The following is a 19849-nucleotide window of genomic DNA, read 5'->3' as shown; positions in this document are numbered from 1 at the left end:
GAAAAGTAAAAAATCATCGTAATTATGCCTGGATGTGTTTCCAAGCTAATTTTTCTTGTCCCTGACTCGCTGTATCTAAGTTACGTCTGGCCCCGATTTGTTTTTCCTTTAAAAGGAGACATTTAAGATGCAATCAAGAAGGGGCCCTACTCCTTGTTCACGTTCCTTTCCCGACAATACTTGTCTACTTCCCGTCGAAGGTTATCCTGCTGGTGATATGCCGTTTGCATGATGTCTTCGCAGGTGGCTTTGATATGGGGCTTGTCGGGATTCTTTTCATAAATGGACACCATATGATCGAGAACTGCTTGCAGTTGGTTGGGCAGCCACTATTAATTCCCTTAATCAGTCATCATGACGGATTGTAAACGCCGCAAAAGAGTAAAATCTGTGATTACATCTTTTATGGAAAAGGATAAAAGAGAGGGAGAAAAAGGGAATAAACGTACAGTAACAATAGGACTACCACCAGTTGCAGTCGGATGGGCCGTCTTCTTCAGGATATATTCCCTAGTGAAGCACCAGTGACGCCAGCGGAATTCGCGGACTTGATTGAGGATTTGGAGATAGAGTGCTGTAGGGGCGTATAGGTTAGTATTCGCACATAACCCCGCCAAGGAAGCGGAACAAGGGTCCAAATTTGCAGGGAAGTAACAATAACTCACCAGTAGAAGTCTCTTCTTCCATAGCGTATTCTCGCAACTTGATGCTCATCGAGCGGTCCTTGACCCATTCGAGAAACTCGCGATGGTTGCCCGGACGGTAGGACCGGAAATCCTTGAGGATCTCGGTCAATGGAGTGTTGGGCATGGGGATCTGGAGAAGGTTATCGCAGAGAGGGATCTAGTTTTGCGACCAATTAGTTTCAATTAACTGGAAAAATGAACGGTAAAGACAAAGAAGCACGGGCAGAATAGAGGGGGGAAAAGGCCTGAATAACGTACCATGCTATCGTTGGCACCAGACTCGCCGCGGAAAGACAAGGGCTCGTCGCTAACGCCCTCGTAAACGACTCCATGGGGAAACATGGATTGGCTGGTGATGCCGAAGATGAAAGTGCGGAAGCTGACATAGTCGTTTGGTTTGCTTTTGTTCCACATTCCTCATTACGAGTCAATTTCAGACGTTCATCAGAATGCATGAAAAGAGAGGAAAATGGAAGAGGAGAAGGGAGGTTTGGAAAATATGAGGGGCAAAAGGAAAATATAACTCACCGTCCATGACTTTGTTCACTTTCTTCATGGCAGAGACAACCTTGGCTAGGCCGCTGTCAAAGGCGGCTCGGTCGTGGGCAGTACAGCCCTCGATGGCATCAGCGGCACCCTCGACGAGCTCGCCAGACTGCTTGACCATGTCGACATGCACGAGCACAAACCCAGCTTCAGATGAAGTTGGGTCGAGGCCATGCTCGAAAGCGCGAATCAGGCGGAGGTTGGAGTACTCCAGGCCCTTGGATGGTTCTACCAGACGGTAGTTGAATAGAGCATAGGAGCCTGCGTATTCCATAAAGGGCTTGAAGCCAGCTCTAAATTGATGGAAGGGTCAGTGGCAGACCATACAGAGGGGGAAGACAGCTTCATCATTTTATCGCAGCATGGACAAAGGATGTAGGAGAGGGGACACGTGAGAGTGGGTTGTTAAATGGGAAGATCCATCAGATATTCAAGGGGATATTGATGTTTATTTAGGCTGGGTATATGTTCTCTTCATGATAAGATATCGTGGTTGTAACTTACAGCTCTGCGACCCTGGCAATGGGTCTAGCGATGCTGCTGGGCAACCGCTGTCTACCAAGACCATAGGGCTCTCCCCTAACAAACCTCTCGTGGCATGGCTCCAGCAGGTAGGCAGAGGCCAAGAAAGAGTAGTCCCTATACAGGGCATTCATGAGTGGAAGATCACTCTGGTACTTTTCAATAGCGCTGCTCAGGTCAGGTAGCTCCTTCAGGACCGTCTCGCCGAGCTTGAACTCTGCCAGGAGACCCGGGGCGCCGGTAGCAGTCTTGATAGGCATGCGGCTCAAGACAGACTCTAGTGCATCAAACTCGACGGGAAGTGTGACAACGGGTTCCTGCCTCGGCAAGAATCCTCGAGTCGTCGACACCATGAAGGCAGGGAGGGTATGATCCTCCGGCCTGGTATCCCGAAGCACATTGAAACCAGAAGAAGCGGCGGATGGCATGGCGACTTGATATATGTATCAAAAGAAAATAAAAGTAAAGAATATCCTGCAAATTGCGGGATGACCGACAATCTGGAGCGTGATGAATGAGAAGAAAAGAATCAAGAAATCGTTGCGAGAATTGTGGGAAAAGCGCCTTCTTTTAAGCTGAGGCCGGAATGAATCCGGCCTCACCCTCCAAGTTGAAGAAGCCAGGTGGGTCATTCTCCCGAGGTGCAGAATTTGCAATTCCCCTGATAGCGGGTTGCAAGGAAGATACGGAAGCAGAGCTCAAGCACCAAGAACACGAAAATGCAAAAAGTAAATCAAAATATGCTTGATATCTTGTTCATGAAGGTCATTGTTTACACTGACGATGATGCTTAGTCAGCGAGTCAGGTGGATGCCAGAAAGATGGTAATTTTGTGCCTGGTCCTTCGGCCTATCTGGTACATTTGAATCTTGGATCGGCTGGAGCGAAGTAATTGCCGTAATTGAAATCTCCTTCGGCGGCCGATTGGACGTTCTGTAGGACTGAGAGACCCATCTCGGGGGAAGTTGTATCTCGTTGGGGTGGCAAGAGGCCGGTATAATTCCGGCCTTCCCCTCTCGCCAAAGAGTCCGAGGTCTTGAAAGATGAATGATTCGTTGGTTAGTGCCCACTTTAGCGGTCAAGACAGCATTTGGACACCTGTCTGGCTATTGTCGGCTTTGTTCTGAACGTTCCAACCAAAAAGGGGGAACAGAAACACAAAATTGAAATCAGTGAAGCAGTCCGAGATGCCTGACTTAGATGCTCCATACTAATCGTGAGACACTTCGTGGTAGGATAGAGGCCTTTGAGCGATCTCTGGTTGCTAAGAAATACTGCTTGGCTGGCACCAGAGGGACCTGCGTACTGATTGCTCTGTTTCAGTTCGCTTTCGAGTGCAAAGACAAACTCTCAAGTTTAATGTGTACTACCCAAAGATCAGCTAAGGCTTCATCTGATGATTAGCATTGCCGTTAACATGCCGTCGCCATAGAGCTAATCGCGTCATGTGATGGGACTGGAGCTGAACACCCTTCTTCACCCAGCCCACAACAATGGTGAAGGTGGTTTGGCTGGCCGTCACGCACATGGCACTGTGCACCCATTCATGCATGCATGTAACATATGCTCAGCCTGTTTATTTGGATCGCAGAAAAGGGCCACTGTGGCATCTTATTATCAGTGGAATCCCTGCTCTTCTGCTGCCTTGCGGCTGTGGTCATTGTTCCTCACTTGCTTGAACTGATCTGAAGGGACCGGCACTGTTAAGGCTTTCTGGGCCCTGTAATAGCAATAATATCATTTTCTTTGTTGTCCAGCCTACTACAAAGCGCTCAACACCCCCAGCAACTGTCTCTACTACGTGTCCCACCGTTCGTTGATGATTCAAATGCACTAGAGATATGCTCCATGGCGTATTCGCGGTTGCTTATCGCAGCAATATTCTGTGCCCTATGGGCAGGAGCGAATGCATTTATTATAGCACTTGAGGAAGTCGATACACTCTTTCCACATCCCCCTTTTGCTCAGTCGCCCTGGCTTGCAAGGCGACAAGAAATTGGATCAAATTGTGCCGTTGGCGAACATTCTTGTAAGATTCAATAGGTCGATGCTATGAAGTGGTAGACATTTTCTAAATTATCTTTGCCGTTTCGATTCTCCAGGTCTCGCAGTCAATGTGACTGGATGCTGCCCCAACGACCATTATTGCTATGTCAACGGCAGTGGGACAGCAAAATGTTGCGCTGATGGCTCACGATGTGACGACCCATGCCCCATCTCTCAGTATCACTGCACGGTCTCGTCGACTACTAGTGTGCGTACGGATAACTTTAGATATTGCTCTGTGTGAATCTGACTTTGGCAGTGCTGTCCACGGCCATGCCCGGCCCCTAGCGGGTTTCAATGCCCACAATCTTTTGGAGGTAATTGTTGTTCAGTCGGATCTGTCTGCTTGACAGACAACCGCTGCTCACCAACAGTGAACCCGGCCACAATAAATACTGTATCTGCATCACCAACAGGGTGTACCAATGGACAATACTCGTGCCCGAAATCTCTTGGGGGAGGTTGCTGCCAGTCTGGACTGGTTTGCACCGAAATTGGCAGCAAACTTTTCTGCGCAGGGACGGCCACTGCAACAACAGCTTCAAGAACCGGAGCTTCAACAGCAGCGGCATCTAAGCAGCCTTCTCAAAGGAGCGGTAGCCTCTCAACCGGTGGCAAGATAGGAATCGGAATAGGAGTGTCCTTTGGAGCCATCATCTTGCTCACTGCATTTGTGTGCTTCATTGCAGCCCGGCGGCGGCCTGGAAATGATGCCAACTCTAAAAGAACGTCAAAGCTCGATACGACCAATCAATCGTCCATGCCTCCAAGAGGTAATCAAAATGGCTCAAAACGCACGGATTATTTCGGGCCTGTAGCTCAAGCTGGTCCATTCACCAATCACGGCTCTTATGGGGAGTCCAACATGACCGCGTATGAATACCATCATCAAGGAGCTGTGCCTGTCTCTCCCGAAAGACCTGGCGATATAAAAACACCAGTTGAGCTGGCCAGTTCTCCTATCCCATCTCCAGACGACAGTTTGAACTCTCAGAGGAAATTCGGATAAGCTCAACGGAAAAGCAAACAGTGTTTGGGAGAAGAGAAGATTTTTGTTCTAGTGGACGACATCAAATGCACAGACCTCAAGCTGTATCTTCGTAAGCTGGACATGTGCCATTTTCCTTGGGTAGCAAACCAGAGTCAAACAAATAGGACCATTGTGTCTTTGTCAGCCAAATGGTATTACCGGTTCTTGCGTCCCTTATTTAGATATCCAAATCGATTATTTTGGGAGCATCACTCCAGCATTACTGCGTCATTGGTACCGGCAAGTGACAGGTTTATATAGAAAGAAGCTGAATCACAAGCCGGAGGGTTAATTCGACCAATTGTTTTGTCATAATACTGTTTTGTGCCGTAAAAGCAAAATCAAAGCGGCGGGAAATTGCACATTCCAGTAAAGGGCATATTGTTGTCGGCTCAACCAGTGGAACTGTGCTCAGACCTGTTTACCGATGGACCGAGTGTGGCAATGGCCATCTGGACTCATCATTTCCTTTATGCGGGATAATTGGATCAATAGTCAAGCGACAAAAGAGGGTCAAGACCGGGTGACAGAACATGTGTGGGTCGTCCGGATTTGCATCGCAGCCGGCGGGTCGTCTACGGGCTTTGTGTGCCGTCGACCGCTAGGAAAAATGCATCGACGAGTAAAAAGTATATGCCTCTACCTTAGGCTTCGGAGTTTTGAAGTCTTGGACTATGGTATGAAGGAAATCCAAGAATTGCCATTCTGTTGGCTATGAGTAACTGTAGTTCCCATTTAGGAGAGGTTAGCTTGGATAAAGGCGGCGTCGAGAAAACCACGCTAGTCGAAGTTTGTGCGGGAGATGGCGTTGGCGGAGAAGATGGGAAAAGTGTGGAGGATGCGTGTCTTGAGCAAAAGAGGCCTCATCTTTGACGATGAATGAAGTCTAGACTGCGAAAATTATCTCGCTATGATATGCTTTTGGATATCAGATGTATCGCTGACTCCGAAAGGAGAATGAAGTATAATTCAAAAAAGTTGAACAATGCATGTTCGGACAAGGTTGTGAAGAGTATGACGGAGCTCCGTTCTCTAACGTGGTTCGTCCTAGCATCTTTATTCATCGCGTTATTCGCGTTGGGTCTTCCGGAGATGACGATGATGGAGAGAACAATGGGAGACGAGAGGAAGAAGCGCCGTGGACCGAAAAGGGACAGAGCTCAAAGGGGCATGGGTAAAAGCAGCGTTGTTTTCTTCCCCGAATCTTTCCCATTTCGGCGAGCTTGATGTTCCCTTACTCGCTAGAGTGACCAATACTTCTTGAGTAAAGAGTCTAAGCGAGAAACCGGAGCGTGTATCGACTCCTACTTGGTACCTTCGTACCGCGACTTTCGCACACCCTTTTCCTCACACAACATTTCCCTCTTGTTCACTGTGCCGTGCCTTACTTTTTGGCCTTACCTTACCTACCGATAATGCCGTACCTTAGCAGCTGATGGATCACCACCGATCCAAGAAAAGCCCGTCTGCCAGCCAACCCGCCCAAATCCCTTCGCGACCCCCATCGACGTTCCAAAATGACGGCAATTAATCTCGACGACTCCTTCTCGCCTCAGCCGCCTCCCTACTCTTCCCATCTCCCTCCTCCTTCATCCGCTCATCTGTCCTTCTCCCACCTCATTTCCGCTTCATCCCAACGCCTTCACTCTTACGCCAAAATTCCCACGATAATTTCCCACTCACCTCCGTAACGACTTCACCGCTGGTACCGACTTCTCTTTCTCTCCTTTAGCCTCGGGTTCAGATCCTCAGTCAGACTATTGCTGCCTTCAACTGGCCACCCGACCTCCTGTTGAAAGCATCGCACAACGTCAACGACGCTCCTTTGTCGTCCCAACGCTTGACGATTTATCCCCTAATAGAGACTGAACCACATACTCTCACTCAACATGTCGACAGCGGGCGGCCGTTCGACGCTCTCGCCAGGCTCAACCAGCCACACGTCGGGCAAAGACCTCAAGTCAGGCAAAGTGGTTATATTAAGGCTGTCACCTAGCTTACTATCCCGCTTCTCGAAACAGACGTCGCGCAAGGTTTCGAGAGGAAAATCTGGCTCCTCAGCAACGTCAACTCCGAACCCCCCAGCCGAAGAAAATTCATCGGAATCAAACTCTCCTTCTGTCGCAGACGCATCGGTCGATGCCAATAATGCGACTGCACCTGTTGAAGATACAAGGCGGAAAGGGATTCCTGGTCCTAAGCCTGGCTCAAAGAGAGGGATCGCCCTCGGTGCTGATGGTCTCCCGAAGCCAAGAGGAAAGCCTGGCCCCAAGAAGAAGCCCCGATTGTAAGTATTCAGTCCACACCGACTTCCTTTGCCCTCTGCCTTTTGCGTGCTTTCCCATCTCCCCGAGGCCTGCTTACGTCGGGGTGTGAAATGGGCGAGCATTTATTCAATGTCATGACCTTTTTGGATGTCCATGGCTATGTACTTCTATTTTATTCCATCTATTTAATCTCTACATTCTATTCATGCCACTAACACTTCCGATAGGGAAAATGGCATCATCGACAATGGTGATGCTTCCAATAAAGGTACTCCTGGTGCTACCCCAGGCGGCATTCATAAACTTGGACCGAAAGCGAATCAAGGCGCTATCAATGCTGGCCTGCGTGCGCTGGATCGGTCCGGCAAGCCTTGCCGCAAATGGGCACGTAAAGGTTTCGCCGTCAAGAGTTTCACTGGAGTAGTTTGGGAAATCAGTTCTTGGAGAACTCCCAAGACGAAGAGCATTGAACCTGACAGTCTCTTGCCGAATGGCGAAGCTCTTGGTGGTGACAGCGATAGCAAGGCCAATATCGATAGCAGCGCCGTCGGCAGCGAAAAGAGCAACGCTGGAGGGGACGTGGACATGATTCCTGCACCGAGCATCGACGCAAGTTCACCTGTCCCCGAAATCGCAACGCCTGCGTAGATTGGCCCCGGATTGTTTTTATATCGGTAAAACCGGCTGAGCCTTCAATGCGGGAGTTTTCTCATGCATGTTGCTTCGTCCAGCCATGCCCAGGTTAGACCTTACATTCTATCAGACACCTGTCTTAAGGGTCTATGAGCCGAAGTGGTCATTCCCTCCCGGCAGGTGGATTCTACTTCCGTACTATCTCTTTCCATTTCGGCATTATGACACAATTGGTGCGTGGTCGGCGTAAACCGGATTTTGACGGACAGGACGGCGCATTGTGTGATTGCATGGAAAATTTTTTATTATAATGATTTTCACTACATTAGATTAAAGGGAGGTGGTGGTTCATCGCCGGCGGAACAGAACAGGCGAGATGATCAGCCATTGCTCAGAATCCAAAAGGTCGTTACTTGCTGTAATTTATTTTGTCTGGAGGCGTTGGACAATGTAACACATTTGCAATTCTTATCCCACTCCAGTGGGTTTAACAGCCTTGGACCACCCTTTTCTAGAACCTTGGAATGCGATGAAGATTGCCCCAGAGAAACTTACGCGCCGAGGGTCCGCGATTCCGTATTGTGGCCGGAGGATGCGCCGGGATCTCTACAACTATATCTCGGTAGTCTTGCAACCATTGGTGATTCTTAAGGAGATAAATTTTCAATCGAATTTTCCAGCCGACGAGCGTTGTTTTATTTGTTGCTTTTTTAGTTTTGACAGTGACCATTGAAACGTGATGAATACTACTATCTAAAAGGAGGGTTCTTTACAGTGCTATGAAGCCCTCAAGCCAAAGAATATCGAATAATATGTATCAACTATGCGTTTGTCATTAGGAAACAGTACCTGTTGTGCTTCAACGGAGCTTTCGGCCGTGACTGGCTGAAGTCTCGCGAATTTTGACAGTCAGATGTCGTGTTTGCTGGCGAATGAATGCGAATAGGGAGCTTTCAAATAGAACGCCCAGCTTTTGCTGGGGAAAAACAGGGTATTTCAAATTTCTGATAAGAAGAGCTTTGTCCGAAAATGATAGTCATGCATGTGAACATCCTAAGCCGGAGCTTCAAAATAAGATTAAGCGGTTAGTGTTTGCCTTTGGAGTGTACCGTTGATGCATCCAGGTCATGAGCGCATAGCGGGGTAATAAGAGCGGTAGTCATCAAAGGTAGTATGGATGACGAGAGTCCACATGAAACAGCTCAAACCCAGGCTCTGGATAGAGCAAGTTTGATCAAGACAATAGGAAAAAATAATTTCCAAATAGGCAACAAATAGGCAACAATTAGAAAGTTGAAGTTTGTGAGATATCGATGGAGGCAATGAAGCTGGTACTAGATAGCATGGCGGACCAGCTTGCAGGCTTCAAAACCCAGGTCGGTTGCACCATCCGTTCAACTGACTTCAGCTTCCCCCGCGTCACAATCCGGCAAATGCCGGCCTTGCCTAAATTGATAACCATCATACCAAAGGTGAACCACTCACTGACCATAACGTGGGCCAATACCTGAAGGAGGAAATTACGTGTGATCGCTATTATCTATGAAGCATTCTTTCATGATGGCTGTGTTTTTGCGTCGTCCATGAGCGAACCTTTTTGAATTGTGTTCTCCTTTGGACTTTAGGTGGTTGTTTCCCCACCACTCCTCCGAACCTCACGTCGAGCTAGTAGGCAGCGTGCCCAAGCTTATCCTCGAGTCGATAAAGAACGCCTGCGGTCCTGCTCTTCTATCCCCAAATTTCGCCTGCGATTATAATTGGATATCGTCTCGCTCATCTGTTTCATTCGAATACTTGAACAGCGACCAGTCATGACCAATACTCTCCCACAAGGCCCATCGGGGCCTGGGTCGACACCTTATTCCTCTACATCCAACCCCCGCTCGTTTTTAATGCCTAGAAGATCATCCTACGCCTCTGTACTGTCAGGGAGTGCAGCAACTAATCAATACACTCCACCCATGCGCTCAGGAGCTTTCTCTCACCTTTTGCACTCCCAGTCACCCGTTCCGCCTGGTGGATTCCTTGGCCACCGGGCATCGCCGCCACAGCAATCTAGACAAGTATCCCGGGAGATGGATCACGTTTGGACCCTTGGTGGATCCCCAAGTGCTCCAGGTTCTTGGGGAAAGGGGGCGTATTCATTACCTGGCGGAATCCATTCTGGTTTTGGGACGGGCGCTTATAATTTTCTGGGACCGGATGCCGAGAGTAACGAGTTCTTCACCCCGTCATATCTTCGAAACTCACGCTATGTCGAACGACTGGCAGAAGCACACAAAGCCAAATTGGCTGCCCAGAAAGAATCCAATACCTCACTCTCCAACAATGGATCCCTCTCTACCAGCTCCAGCAGCGCCAACTTGCACAAAATGGCACCATCGCACAGAGGAATGACCTATGATATTATTGAAAAAGAGCCGATAAAGGAGGACGTATTAAACCCGCTGCCATCCAAATGGAATGATAACGATAAATTTGCCGGGCTAGAACTTCAGGCAGATAGGCTGGAAGTCCGCTTTACAGGGCCGAGCAAATCGCACGATGAGGCAGCTGCGGTTCGAGCTGATCGTCCGATGCCACCAGAATGTGGAATCTACTATTACGAAGTTACTGTCATTTCAAAAGGAAAAGAGGGGTAAGTGGCATTCATTTGGCAATAGATGTGTTGTAACGTCCTTACCATGGAACAGACTTATTGGCGTTGGTTTTTCGGGTCCAAATGTTTCGTTGAACAGGCTCCCTGGCTGGGAACCAGAGTCTTGGGCGTATCACGGAGATGATGGTTTTTCATTTAGCTGTACAGCATCGGGAAAAGCATATGGGCCAAAATTTTCCACGTCTGATGTTATTGGATGCGGAGTCAATTTTAGAACTGGCTGTGCCTTTTTTACAAAGAATGGAGTATATCTCGGTAGGCCAAGGGAAATTCATTTCTAAATGCACCGCTGACTCTCGTGCCTAGGCGTTGCATTTCGTGACCTTAAAGGTGCGAAGCTTTTCCCTTCGGTGGGAATGAAACGACCCGGGGAGCATTTAAGAGTGAACTTTGGACAGACACCCTTTGTTTTTGATATCGATGGAATGATGGCAGTAAGTGGACAGATGTTACATACCACTCGGACTATTTCTACAAGTCTACTAACACTTAATTATCAGGAGGAGAGGCAAATGGTACGGCGAGAAATCAACGCAACGAGTGCCACGAAACTTCATCCGCCTCTAGACGAAACTTCTTTGATCCAAGCCCTGGTTGCACAATTCCTGGCTCATGATGGTTATGTTGAGACAGCGAAAGCTTTTGCTGAAGAAGTACGAGAAGAGTCAAAAGCATTGCAATCTGGCAAAACAGCCCCGGGGCCGAATCTGGAAGCGGAAGAAGATCTCGACGCCGTTAACAGACAGCGTAAGTACCAAATCTCACTCTTCAACTCTGTGCTTATAGCTGACTCTTCAGGAATCCGGGCTGCTATTCTTGACGGCGATATTGACACTGCGCTCAAACATACCAATGCATACTATCCAAATGTTCTCAAGGATAATGAGCAGATTTATTTTCGGCTACGCTGTCGAAAATTTGTCGAAATGATCCGACAATGCTCAGATCTCCACCTGGGCCCAGAAGACAAGCATCAAAGCTCAAACGGTCGCTCAGACGGCGCATATGTTGATGTCTTTGACCAACAGATGGAGCTCGATGACCAGAATGGCCCCGAAGATTGGAGCAAAATGGACACGGAGGATAGTGACGTTGGCCTGCGTTATCAGCATCTTCTCCAAGAGACTCTTCATTACGGACAGGAGTTGCAACTCGAATTTCGGGAGGACGGCAGGAAGGAGATTAAAAAAGCTCTCGAAGAAACTTTCTCATTGCTGGCATACGAAGATCCGCGGACCTCGGTGGTGGCGCATTTGCTCGATCCAAGCGGGCGAATACCCGTAGCCGAGGAACTCAACTCTGCGATACTAGGTAGGTTATGCCATCCACACAGGCAGCTAGCTCCTCTGGAGTCGAACAATGGAGCAATGTTTGCTAACTCGTGTCGCAGTGTCTCTGGGTAAAAGCTCCTCTGCTGCTTTAGAGAAACTGTGTCAACAAACTGAGGCTCTCATAAATGAAATAAGCGATGATGGCGGCGCAGGAGCATTTATCAATATGGCGAATGATTTTCTTCGGTAAGTTTGCAGAGCAGCACAATTTTCCGAACCTGGCGGGCAGATGTATCTATGGAAAGGAAGTTAATTGATGGTGGGGTTGGGCGCTATCTCCTGAGGGTATTCCTGAGATTGTTCAAAGTGACTTTTACTTCCCCTTTTCCCAGTCTGTTTTCCGGTTATACTTGTATTGCGTGGCCTTTTTGAATGCATTGGTGAAGGACCCCGTTTCTCTACTCTATCGACTCTTCTTTGACCTCATTTGTAAGGGGTTTGTCTTTCATAAAGAATGCTCTCGGAGTTGCACGAGCTCAAACACCGTGCGATAGCCCGAGGGGCGTGCAATGTAATAAACAGAATATATAACTACCATCTTACCTTAGCGTGGTATATGATATGCGTGTCTATAGAGGCACTCTATGCTTCAGCGAATTGACTGAAATATCATGCGTAATGCCCTAAAGATTTGAATTATTTACAAGATGCGTCACTTCCGCCGTTATTCTATCATTGCTTCCCGAAGCTCTGCTGGGCTGGTTATAATGACTAGATGCTTTTTAAAGATGCAAATTGCTACTCTTGGAATGGAATCGATTTTCAAATTGTGATACTCGATTTCAAAACCAAGCAGGTACGCATGAGAGTTCATATGGTGGCCAACTTCTGAGATTGAAACTGAAATTGAAATTGTGCAAAACCTCTCAACTAGAAAACTGTGAGAGTGTACGGAGTAAGTTACTCTAAGGTAGGGAAAACAAATTCGGCTAGGCGGGAGTCGGGTGTCCTGCAATTCCACGCCCTGGCGCAACCTAAATTCAAGAACGAGGAAGAGAGTCCCTTACAACGTCATGCACTGATTCTTTTTTTCCACACCCTTAAAAGTTGCTATTTCTTACTTTAATAAGTTCGCTCGTATCTCACAAATAGGTCGACATTGGCCACTCTGTCGTTCAATACTATTTGAAATGCATTCTGCTCTAGCCCAGAACAGTTTCCGCCTTGAACGTATATAATATTTAAAGCATGTCGAACCGGAAACTCCCTGCAATACCCGTTAACGAGGCATCGGATGACTCCCTGCATCAAAATCTCGGGAATCTGCAACAATCACAAGGAAAGAAGCAGAAAAGAAGAAATGGGTTGCGACGAAGGGGCCATACAAAATCCCGTAAGGGTTGCAAGGCATGCAAAATCCACCGTATAAAATGTGACGAGTTCAAACCCGTTTGGTAAGCCCGTATTCTAAATTTGTGCTTCAGTGTCAAATATATTGTTTTGATTGACTCAGAATCTTTGTTTATTGCTCTACTCATACGTCAACTGTACCAAATGCACAGAGTATCTCTCTTGCTATATGTCGAGAGCTTTCAACTTCTTTTATGTTTATCATTTACTGTTGCTGCTGAAGGGTTTTTTTGCGATTATTGAACTCTGTTCCACAATTTTATTGACTGCATATCTCTAAAATTCTCTATGATTTTTAATGTTGAGAAACTAATGGCCAAAAGTCGGAACTGCATCAAGTTCAGGCGGGACTGCGAGTTCCCAGATTCTTCAACCCTCGCGTTGGCGATAAATGCTTACGGAGAGGGGCATCTCCCTGGAACGACAGACAAGGAGTGCAGCGTCTCCTCGTATCCAGCATTAGACAGCACCCATGCCTTGACCTGGACTGCAAATATCGAAAATGATTGCAGCATTTGGAGATCGACAGGAATATCACCGTTCCCACATCTCGCTTTGCCTGCATCACCAGCCTGGCATGGTTTTGCCCAGCCAGATCTTCGCCACCTTCATCATATGGGTCTAGTCTCTTCGACGCTTGAACTTAGCAAAACGAGCATATCTGCAATGATGGCGACACATTTGCCAAAGTCAGCCGCCCAAGCAACTTAGTGAATTGGCCTACGCCTTACTGACGAGAAATAGGTGTTTGAGGTTATCGTTCTCTTTTGATTTCGTGGCCTATTCTCTGATGGCGTTCTCGGCCTCACGGCTAGCTTGGATGACAAAGTCGATTGAAGCAGACAACATTGCGTGTCTCTACCAGAATATGGCATACAGAGGGCTTCGGCAGGCTATTCACTCTTTCTCTCGAAAGAATGCTGATGCAGTGCTGGCATCTTCATTATTTTTATCGCTTCAGTGTCATGAATGGTATGACTACAGTTCTACTAACTTCGATACACCTTGGCTTCACGTTATGAGATCTGTCTAACCTCGAGTAGGCGGAGCTGGGCTGCGGTTATGGAGGGTATCAAATCCGTGAGTAATGATATTTTTTGCCGGACTTTTTAGGTGCAGTAATATTAACGCTTCTAAAGATAGTCACTCTCATGCAACCGTGGAAAGACGAGTCCGACTTTTCGGACTACCTCGACTCCGGTGCCCCAATAAGACCCAGCCTTTGGACCGAGCTTACTCCACAGGATGCTCATCATCTCATTGGCCGTTCCCTAGTGTCTTTAGAGAACTTCAGGCCATGTCTCAATGGCAAGCCAGAGCCAGCTAGAGCCGTTCGAGAGCTTCTCAAATTTCTTGAGAATCTTCGGACTTGCCCTCCTGGGCCCGCCTCTTCAGACCAATATAGGGTTCTTCACCCTCTCAGGAGTTGGCTATTTTGGCTTCCATCTGCCGTTGTTGATCTATCCAACAAGGACGTGATTGTAATGATCACTTTGGCGCACTTTTTTGCGGTTGCTTTGTCGGTGTCCCCAATTTTCCCGAAAGTCGAACAAAGCTTTCTTGCAAGTGTTCGCGTGGCGGCAATCACAAGCATCCACGAGAACTTGCGAACGACGGGTCTCTTCTGGTGTCGTCCCTGCCGGGAGTTGCATGACCCCCAGAGAATGATGGCTTATCCGATGGAGACAGTGGCCACGGTACGTCGCCGTGGAGCTCGATCTTGCGATCAGTCACAGGGAGCCAAATCTACCAACCGTTGATCTCCACTAACATATTATCCTCGATATAATTACTCAAAAAACCTCACTTAAACTTGGACTTCTTAATAGCAAAGAAGACGTAAGGTATCAACACGACAGCTCCGGGGAATTTGGTGAATATATTAAAATTCGATTTGGTTCTCTCATTCAGTGGCCACGAACCATATCAATAACCCCTTTGGCGATCGACCTGGTTGATGAGCCGTTCGCCACGCTTAAGCCTCTCGATATTGAGAGCGAGAATATCAACTCCTCGCTCTAGATACCCTATTGCAGCGCCGCTAATATGCGGTGTTATCGTCACATTGGGCATGTGCCACAGCTCACTGTCCTTAGGTAGTGGCTCTGGTTCGGCTACATCGAGTGCAGCGCCGCGCAGCCAGACTTCATCACCAGGGCGTTTTTTCATAACCCTAGCCAAAGCCTCATGGTCTATCAACTCACCTCGGCCGACGTTGGATATGAAGGTGTGATTTGTTCTTCCGAGAATGTCCAGCTCTTCCTCTCCTATCATGTGATAGGTTTGCGGCGTGGCCGGTAGACTCAGAAGGAGAATATCGATTCCTTGGGCCAGAAAGTTGTGGAGGCTGGCTTTGTCCAAGCCGCTATACCACGCTGATGGTAATTCACCATTCGGATCACCGGTGCCCGGCACCGTATAAGCCTGATCCTTCTTGCTTTCGGGTGTTGTTTTTGGCGATGCAGTGTAGGCAATGACATCCATTCCAAAGGCCTTGGCTACGCGTGCCGCTAGAATTGAGAAATCAGCATTGGACTCAACCAGTGGAGCTTAATTTTAGGGGGAAAAGTATTTTGAGGAAAGATTACCTTGCCGACCGATCGAGCCATACCCCAGAACGCCAAGTCTTTGGCCAACAAGGTCTCGGACTCGCCAGAAGTGATCATCGAAGCGGCCCCATTTGCACTGGTCTTGCCATTGGTATAGAGTTCTCAATCTGTGTGTCTGCGCCAGCGCTGTCATCATAACCCACTCTGCAATCTGCGGTCCATGGCAGCCGGAGCTCGAGGTGATAAAAATATCAGACTTTTGATACAAAGGCGAGCTGGTTATGTGATTTGTACCTGCAGCGAACACATGCACGTAACGGAGCCTTGGAGCTTGGCCAGGCTCGGGCAGAGCACGGAGGGTCATGAGAACATCAACATCTCTATACACTTCTGCAACATGATGAGTATGCATTAATGGACATTGACGATCGAATATTATTCAATTTCGAAAAATTTGCGGGATTTCTATACGCACCTGGATCAATGTGCACGTCATTTTGCCATGCTTCAAGAGGATGCAATTTCACTTCAATCCAAGTTATTTTTACCCCAGGATTCTTTTCACGGATTTGGTCAAGGGAGCCTTTGGGTTCCGCGAATGGGACAATTGCGAGCAAATGCGTTAGATTTTCTAGAGGTGCCATAATCCCTTGAGCCGGGCGTGAATATGACAGATCAGAGCGAGAAGGTATTCAACAATGTGGTGCTTCCGTGTTTGATGCAACAAGTGATGAGAAACTCACTCAAAAAAGGGCAGAGGCTGAAACCAATTGTCAGATTTAAATGCTTCCAAACAAAACATCGGCGCTTCACTCCTTAAATATGCTTCTTTTGACCGCCTCTACACTCATTTTCTAGAGCCATAACTATTGGGACATTTCGGATTTGTGCCTGCTTGGTATCGGCTTTGCTGACTTGGGGGAGCATCATCGTTGCTCTTTCGGGTTTGGTTCGTGCGTTTAGTGTCCCGAATACGGCGACCCCTAGTTGGTCCTCGGTCGGAAAGGAACGGCAGAATTGCCGGAAGACCAGCGAGGCAAACGACGACGACAGCAAAAGCTCCAAACTTCTCTCCGAGCCCTCGATGCTACACTATTGATTACAATATAATATATGGCAGACATTACTCTCTGACCATGGCTGAAATTTCCAATGTATTATCCGAAATGGATGATCAATCCCTGGGACAACAATTATCAAGAAAGCAACCAACCAACACGAATATATGGTTCACGATCAATAGCCGAATGATCGTCGAAAAATCACGGCGTCGTTATGCACGTGACCTTCTTGAAGGACTTGCCTCATTAGGAAGGTTTATCAGCCTTCTTGATCGGAGCTATTGCATAACGCAGCGTTAAAAAGCAACGGACACTTCGGGTAGGTGAGGTAGTTTGAACGGCATGGATCAAGGGTCAACAGTTCCAGCTCTTCGAGCGGATTTTCATATAGATAACGGAGGAGCTTCACGACGTCCCTGGTCCAGTGGCCCAGATGCGCCAGTTTACGTCAACAGCTCAGGTAAATTGACTGCTGTAGGTAAAAGGTTCCGGGCCAAGCTTACGGGGTATAGCTAGTGGAAGAGCTAAAGGCCCTAAGGCGCGGGATGACTCTTCTCCAATTAAGCCTATAACTATGACCTTTTCGCCCAGCCGGAGGACATCATACGGCATGTGGAGAGATTATTTTTCGAATTTCGTTGCGAAACGTGCTATTCAATGGTCTAGCAGAACTTGACTGTTGTCTTCTGCCTTGCAATTTTTCACCTGCTTGATATCATTTTGCAGCTGCCGGACAGCGAGAAGACTTTTGACTCTTTTTAGATGGCTGCGGAGAAGTCCCAGCAATATGGTGGCGTGATGCGTCGCAATCGAGACAAGCAGCCGTACCTGCTTAAGTACCGTTCATCCAAGCTGTTTATTCTGTCAACAATATGCATGGCTGTGTTCACGGTTAGCTCGTCCACTGCGTATTCTATAAAATTGCCCAAGCTCACACTCTCTCCATAGGATATATTTTTATATGGAATTGTAAAGCGAAGCTCCGTCAAGATGATAGATTTAAATATTGATATCTTCAGATTGTTCCCGTGATACCCTTCGCGCTGTCTGAGAGGGCTAGCGTAGCTGAAAAAGACAGTTCGTGAAAATATTTGCTACTCCTATGCTTTCTGTCTGTCTAACCGTAATATAGTACAAAAATGGGTTTCTGTACTACTTGCAGTGTATGGCGCTGCACTGTTGGCATTTTCTCGTAAGTAAATTCTTCACAAGGAGTCGCATATCACAACATATCCAAAGTAGACGCCTTTTTCCTCTACTTTTTACTTCATTTCTTTCCCCATTCTATCCAAATTTCCCGGCAGTAAACTGCATAGGCTATTGCTCTGTGGTTGCGTTCGCCATTCCATGTACTGATATTTTCACTAGCGATATCCGGCTGGTTCGCGGATCAATCTTCATCTCGTCGTTGGCCTCTTGTCCTGGGTCTAATCGCACTAGGTGGTGCAACCGTGATGCTCTGCGTTGGAAACAGCATCGCACTCTTGCTGGTCGGGCGTGCGCTGCAAGGTATCTCAGCCGCAGTCGTCTGGACCGTTGGTCTTGCCCTTTTGGTTGATACCGTCGGCCAAAAAGGAATTGGCCAGGCTATGGGCTATGTGACTGTTTCGATGAGTGTTGGCATCTTGATTGCTCCATTACTCGGTGGAGTGGTGTATGCGCATGGTGGATACTACTCCGTTTTTGCCATGGCATTTGCGCTGATCGGAGTTGACATTTTCCTGAGACTGGTGATGATAGAGAAAAAGGTTGCAGCTAAGTGGTCTATCACCAATCAAGGCGGAAGCTACGGAACCTGCGCAGATACGCAGGATGCCGAGAATGCTGGAGGCTCAGCTCAGGATTCGGAAGGATCTTCGCAACAAGCCTCCGGCCAGGCTGGAAAGAACTCGCATAATGCATCCAACGTGAGATCGTCAGCCGTTGAAGGATCAGCGCCGTCCTTGCGTGAGACAACTCGATCGGCGAAGAAATGGAAGCTCCCTCCTATCGTCACGCTGCTGAAATCGCGTCGATTGCTGTCTGCGTTATTCGGTTGTCTTGTCCAAGCCGCACTCATGACAAGTTTCGACAGTGTCAGTTTGCCTTCTATATTTCATCTGAACAAAGCGCTAATTAATTTTCGCCCGTGATAGGTACTTCCGCTTTATGTTCATAGGATTTTCCACTGGGGTGCGACGGCGGCAGGACTGATTTTTCTTCCCGCGGTCTTGCCTTCCTTCGTTTCTCCGGTTGTCGGTATGCAACATGCGACACCGTGGATCGCATTGCAGGGTTGAAAGCTAATATGATATAGGTTTCCTCTCTGATAAATACGGGCCTAGGTGGCTGGCGACGATAGGATTCATCCTTGCTCTTCCATTTTGGGTTCTCCTCCGCTTGGTGGATCATGATTCGACGGGACAAAAAGTTCTTCTCTGCGCTCTTCTCGCATTCATTGGTTTCAGTTTGACTCTTGCGATGCCGCCTTTGATGGCCGAGATTACTTATGTGGTTGAGGCGAAAGAAAAGAAATATCCAGGCCGTTTCGGCCCGACAGGGGCATATGCTCAAGCATATGGATTGTTCAATACGGCATTTGCAGGAGGAACATTGATTGGCCCTGTCTGGTCGGGATTTATCGAAGAACGGGCCGGATGGAAGACAATGTCATGGACCTTGGGCCTGTTGAGTGGAGTCATGGCCGTCCCCATTGTACGTCTACGCGAGAACAGGATTCGTCCAATTTTGGTGTTTTCTTCACTAATAAGCGTTTCATCTTGCAGGTCATTTGGACTGGAGGATCCATCTTCAAAAAAGAGACTGCAGAACCCGAACCCCGGCAGGAAGAAATTACGGTAAGTTTTCGCGCGCAAAAGTGCGCAACCAGAGAAGCTGGGTCCAACGGTGGCTAACTGCTGTGGATAATACTAACAGGCATTGGATCCGGGGTCTGCCTAATCTGTCATCCCCCTTGACAGCACTAAGTTAGCACAGACCCAACTTCCTAAACGAGATCATGACGAGCCCTGTTCATCGGAGCTGCCAGCAGTAAAAATGAGGGATATCAAGAGTCGCCCGCGAGATGTGGTCACTGCATGCGCCAGTCTTCATAGGAGGTGCCCATCCAGAGAGAAAGGCATTCTAGGCATGGCTTCTTGCCTTTGGATACTTTTCCTTCTTTGTATCA

General features: G+C 47.9%; 7 protein-coding genes across 7 annotated transcripts; 5 read left to right on the top strand and 2 right to left on the bottom strand.

The window, feature by feature from the left end:
- Nucleotides 1–146: 146 nt before the first annotated feature.
- Nucleotides 147–2182, bottom strand: L228DRAFT_209098 (indoleamine 2,3-dioxygenase gamma type; the record flags this gene model as incomplete). Its single annotated transcript, XM_018329796.1, has 6 exons — nucleotides 147–329; nucleotides 450–574; nucleotides 666–843; nucleotides 945–1102; nucleotides 1215–1525; nucleotides 1737–2182. 6 exons carry the CDS (start codon nucleotides 2180–2182, stop codon nucleotides 147–149), a joined length of 1401 nt encoding a protein of 466 aa, XP_018189865.1.
- Nucleotides 2183–6719: 4537 nt separating this feature from the next.
- On the top strand, nucleotides 6720–7745 carry L228DRAFT_237250 (DUF1711-domain-containing protein; the record flags this gene model as incomplete). Its single annotated transcript, XM_018330908.1, has 2 exons — nucleotides 6720–7117; nucleotides 7325–7745. 2 exons carry the CDS (start codon nucleotides 6720–6722, stop codon nucleotides 7743–7745), a joined length of 819 nt encoding a protein of 272 aa, XP_018189864.1.
- Nucleotides 7746–8561: 816 nt separating this feature from the next.
- L228DRAFT_94102 (hypothetical protein) lies at nucleotides 8562–8889 on the top strand. The gene has a single exon (XM_018336988.1). It carries the CDS (start codon nucleotides 8663–8665, stop codon nucleotides 8843–8845), a length of 183 nt encoding a protein of 60 aa, XP_018189863.1. The 5' UTR covers nucleotides 8562–8662; the 3' UTR covers nucleotides 8846–8889.
- A 319-nt stretch (nucleotides 8890–9208) lies between these two features.
- On the top strand, nucleotides 9209–12288 carry L228DRAFT_245217 (SPRY domain-containing protein). The gene is made up of 6 exons (XM_018332111.1): nucleotides 9209–10368; nucleotides 10424–10644; nucleotides 10696–10823; nucleotides 10890–11136; nucleotides 11188–11700; nucleotides 11780–12288. The coding sequence occupies exons 1-6, from the start codon at nucleotides 9542–9544 to the stop codon at nucleotides 11908–11910; spliced, it is 2067 nt and encodes a 688-aa protein (XP_018189862.1). The 5' UTR covers nucleotides 9209–9541; the 3' UTR covers nucleotides 11911–12288.
- Nucleotides 12289–12743: 455 nt separating this feature from the next.
- L228DRAFT_94077 (hypothetical protein) lies at nucleotides 12744–14913 on the top strand. Its single transcript, XM_018336987.1, has 5 exons — nucleotides 12744–13114; nucleotides 13394–13759; nucleotides 13815–14042; nucleotides 14114–14150; nucleotides 14210–14913. Exons 1-5 carry the CDS (start codon nucleotides 12909–12911, stop codon nucleotides 14828–14830), a joined length of 1458 nt encoding a protein of 485 aa, XP_018189861.1. The 5' UTR covers nucleotides 12744–12908; the 3' UTR covers nucleotides 14831–14913.
- An 83-nt stretch (nucleotides 14914–14996) lies between these two features.
- L228DRAFT_237247 (hypothetical protein) lies at nucleotides 14997–16263 on the bottom strand (the record flags this gene model as incomplete). The annotated part of the gene is made up of 3 exons (XM_018330907.1): nucleotides 14997–15580; nucleotides 15659–16009; nucleotides 16095–16263. 3 exons carry the CDS (start codon nucleotides 16261–16263, stop codon nucleotides 14997–14999), a joined length of 1104 nt encoding a protein of 367 aa, XP_018189860.1.
- A 1179-nt stretch (nucleotides 16264–17442) lies between these two features.
- L228DRAFT_266649 (MFS general substrate transporter) lies at nucleotides 17443–19620 on the top strand (the record flags this gene model as incomplete). Its single annotated transcript, XM_018334890.1, has 9 exons — nucleotides 17443–17571; nucleotides 17629–17649; nucleotides 17700–17757; nucleotides 17813–17872; nucleotides 18049–18755; nucleotides 18816–18918; nucleotides 18977–19374; nucleotides 19446–19517; nucleotides 19597–19620. 9 exons carry the CDS (start codon nucleotides 17443–17445, stop codon nucleotides 19618–19620), a joined length of 1572 nt encoding a protein of 523 aa, XP_018189859.1.
- Between the last annotated feature and the right edge of the window lie 229 nt (nucleotides 19621–19849).

This window comes from Xylona heveae (assembly GCF_001619985.1).
Source record: "Xylona heveae TC161 unplaced genomic scaffold L228scaffold_3, whole genome shotgun sequence".
NCBI lineage: Eukaryota > Fungi > Ascomycota > Xylonomycetes > Xylonales > Xylonaceae > Xylona > Xylona heveae.
The sequence above is the reverse complement of the archived record's forward strand: the minus strand, read 5'-3'. Positions and strand labels throughout refer to the sequence as shown.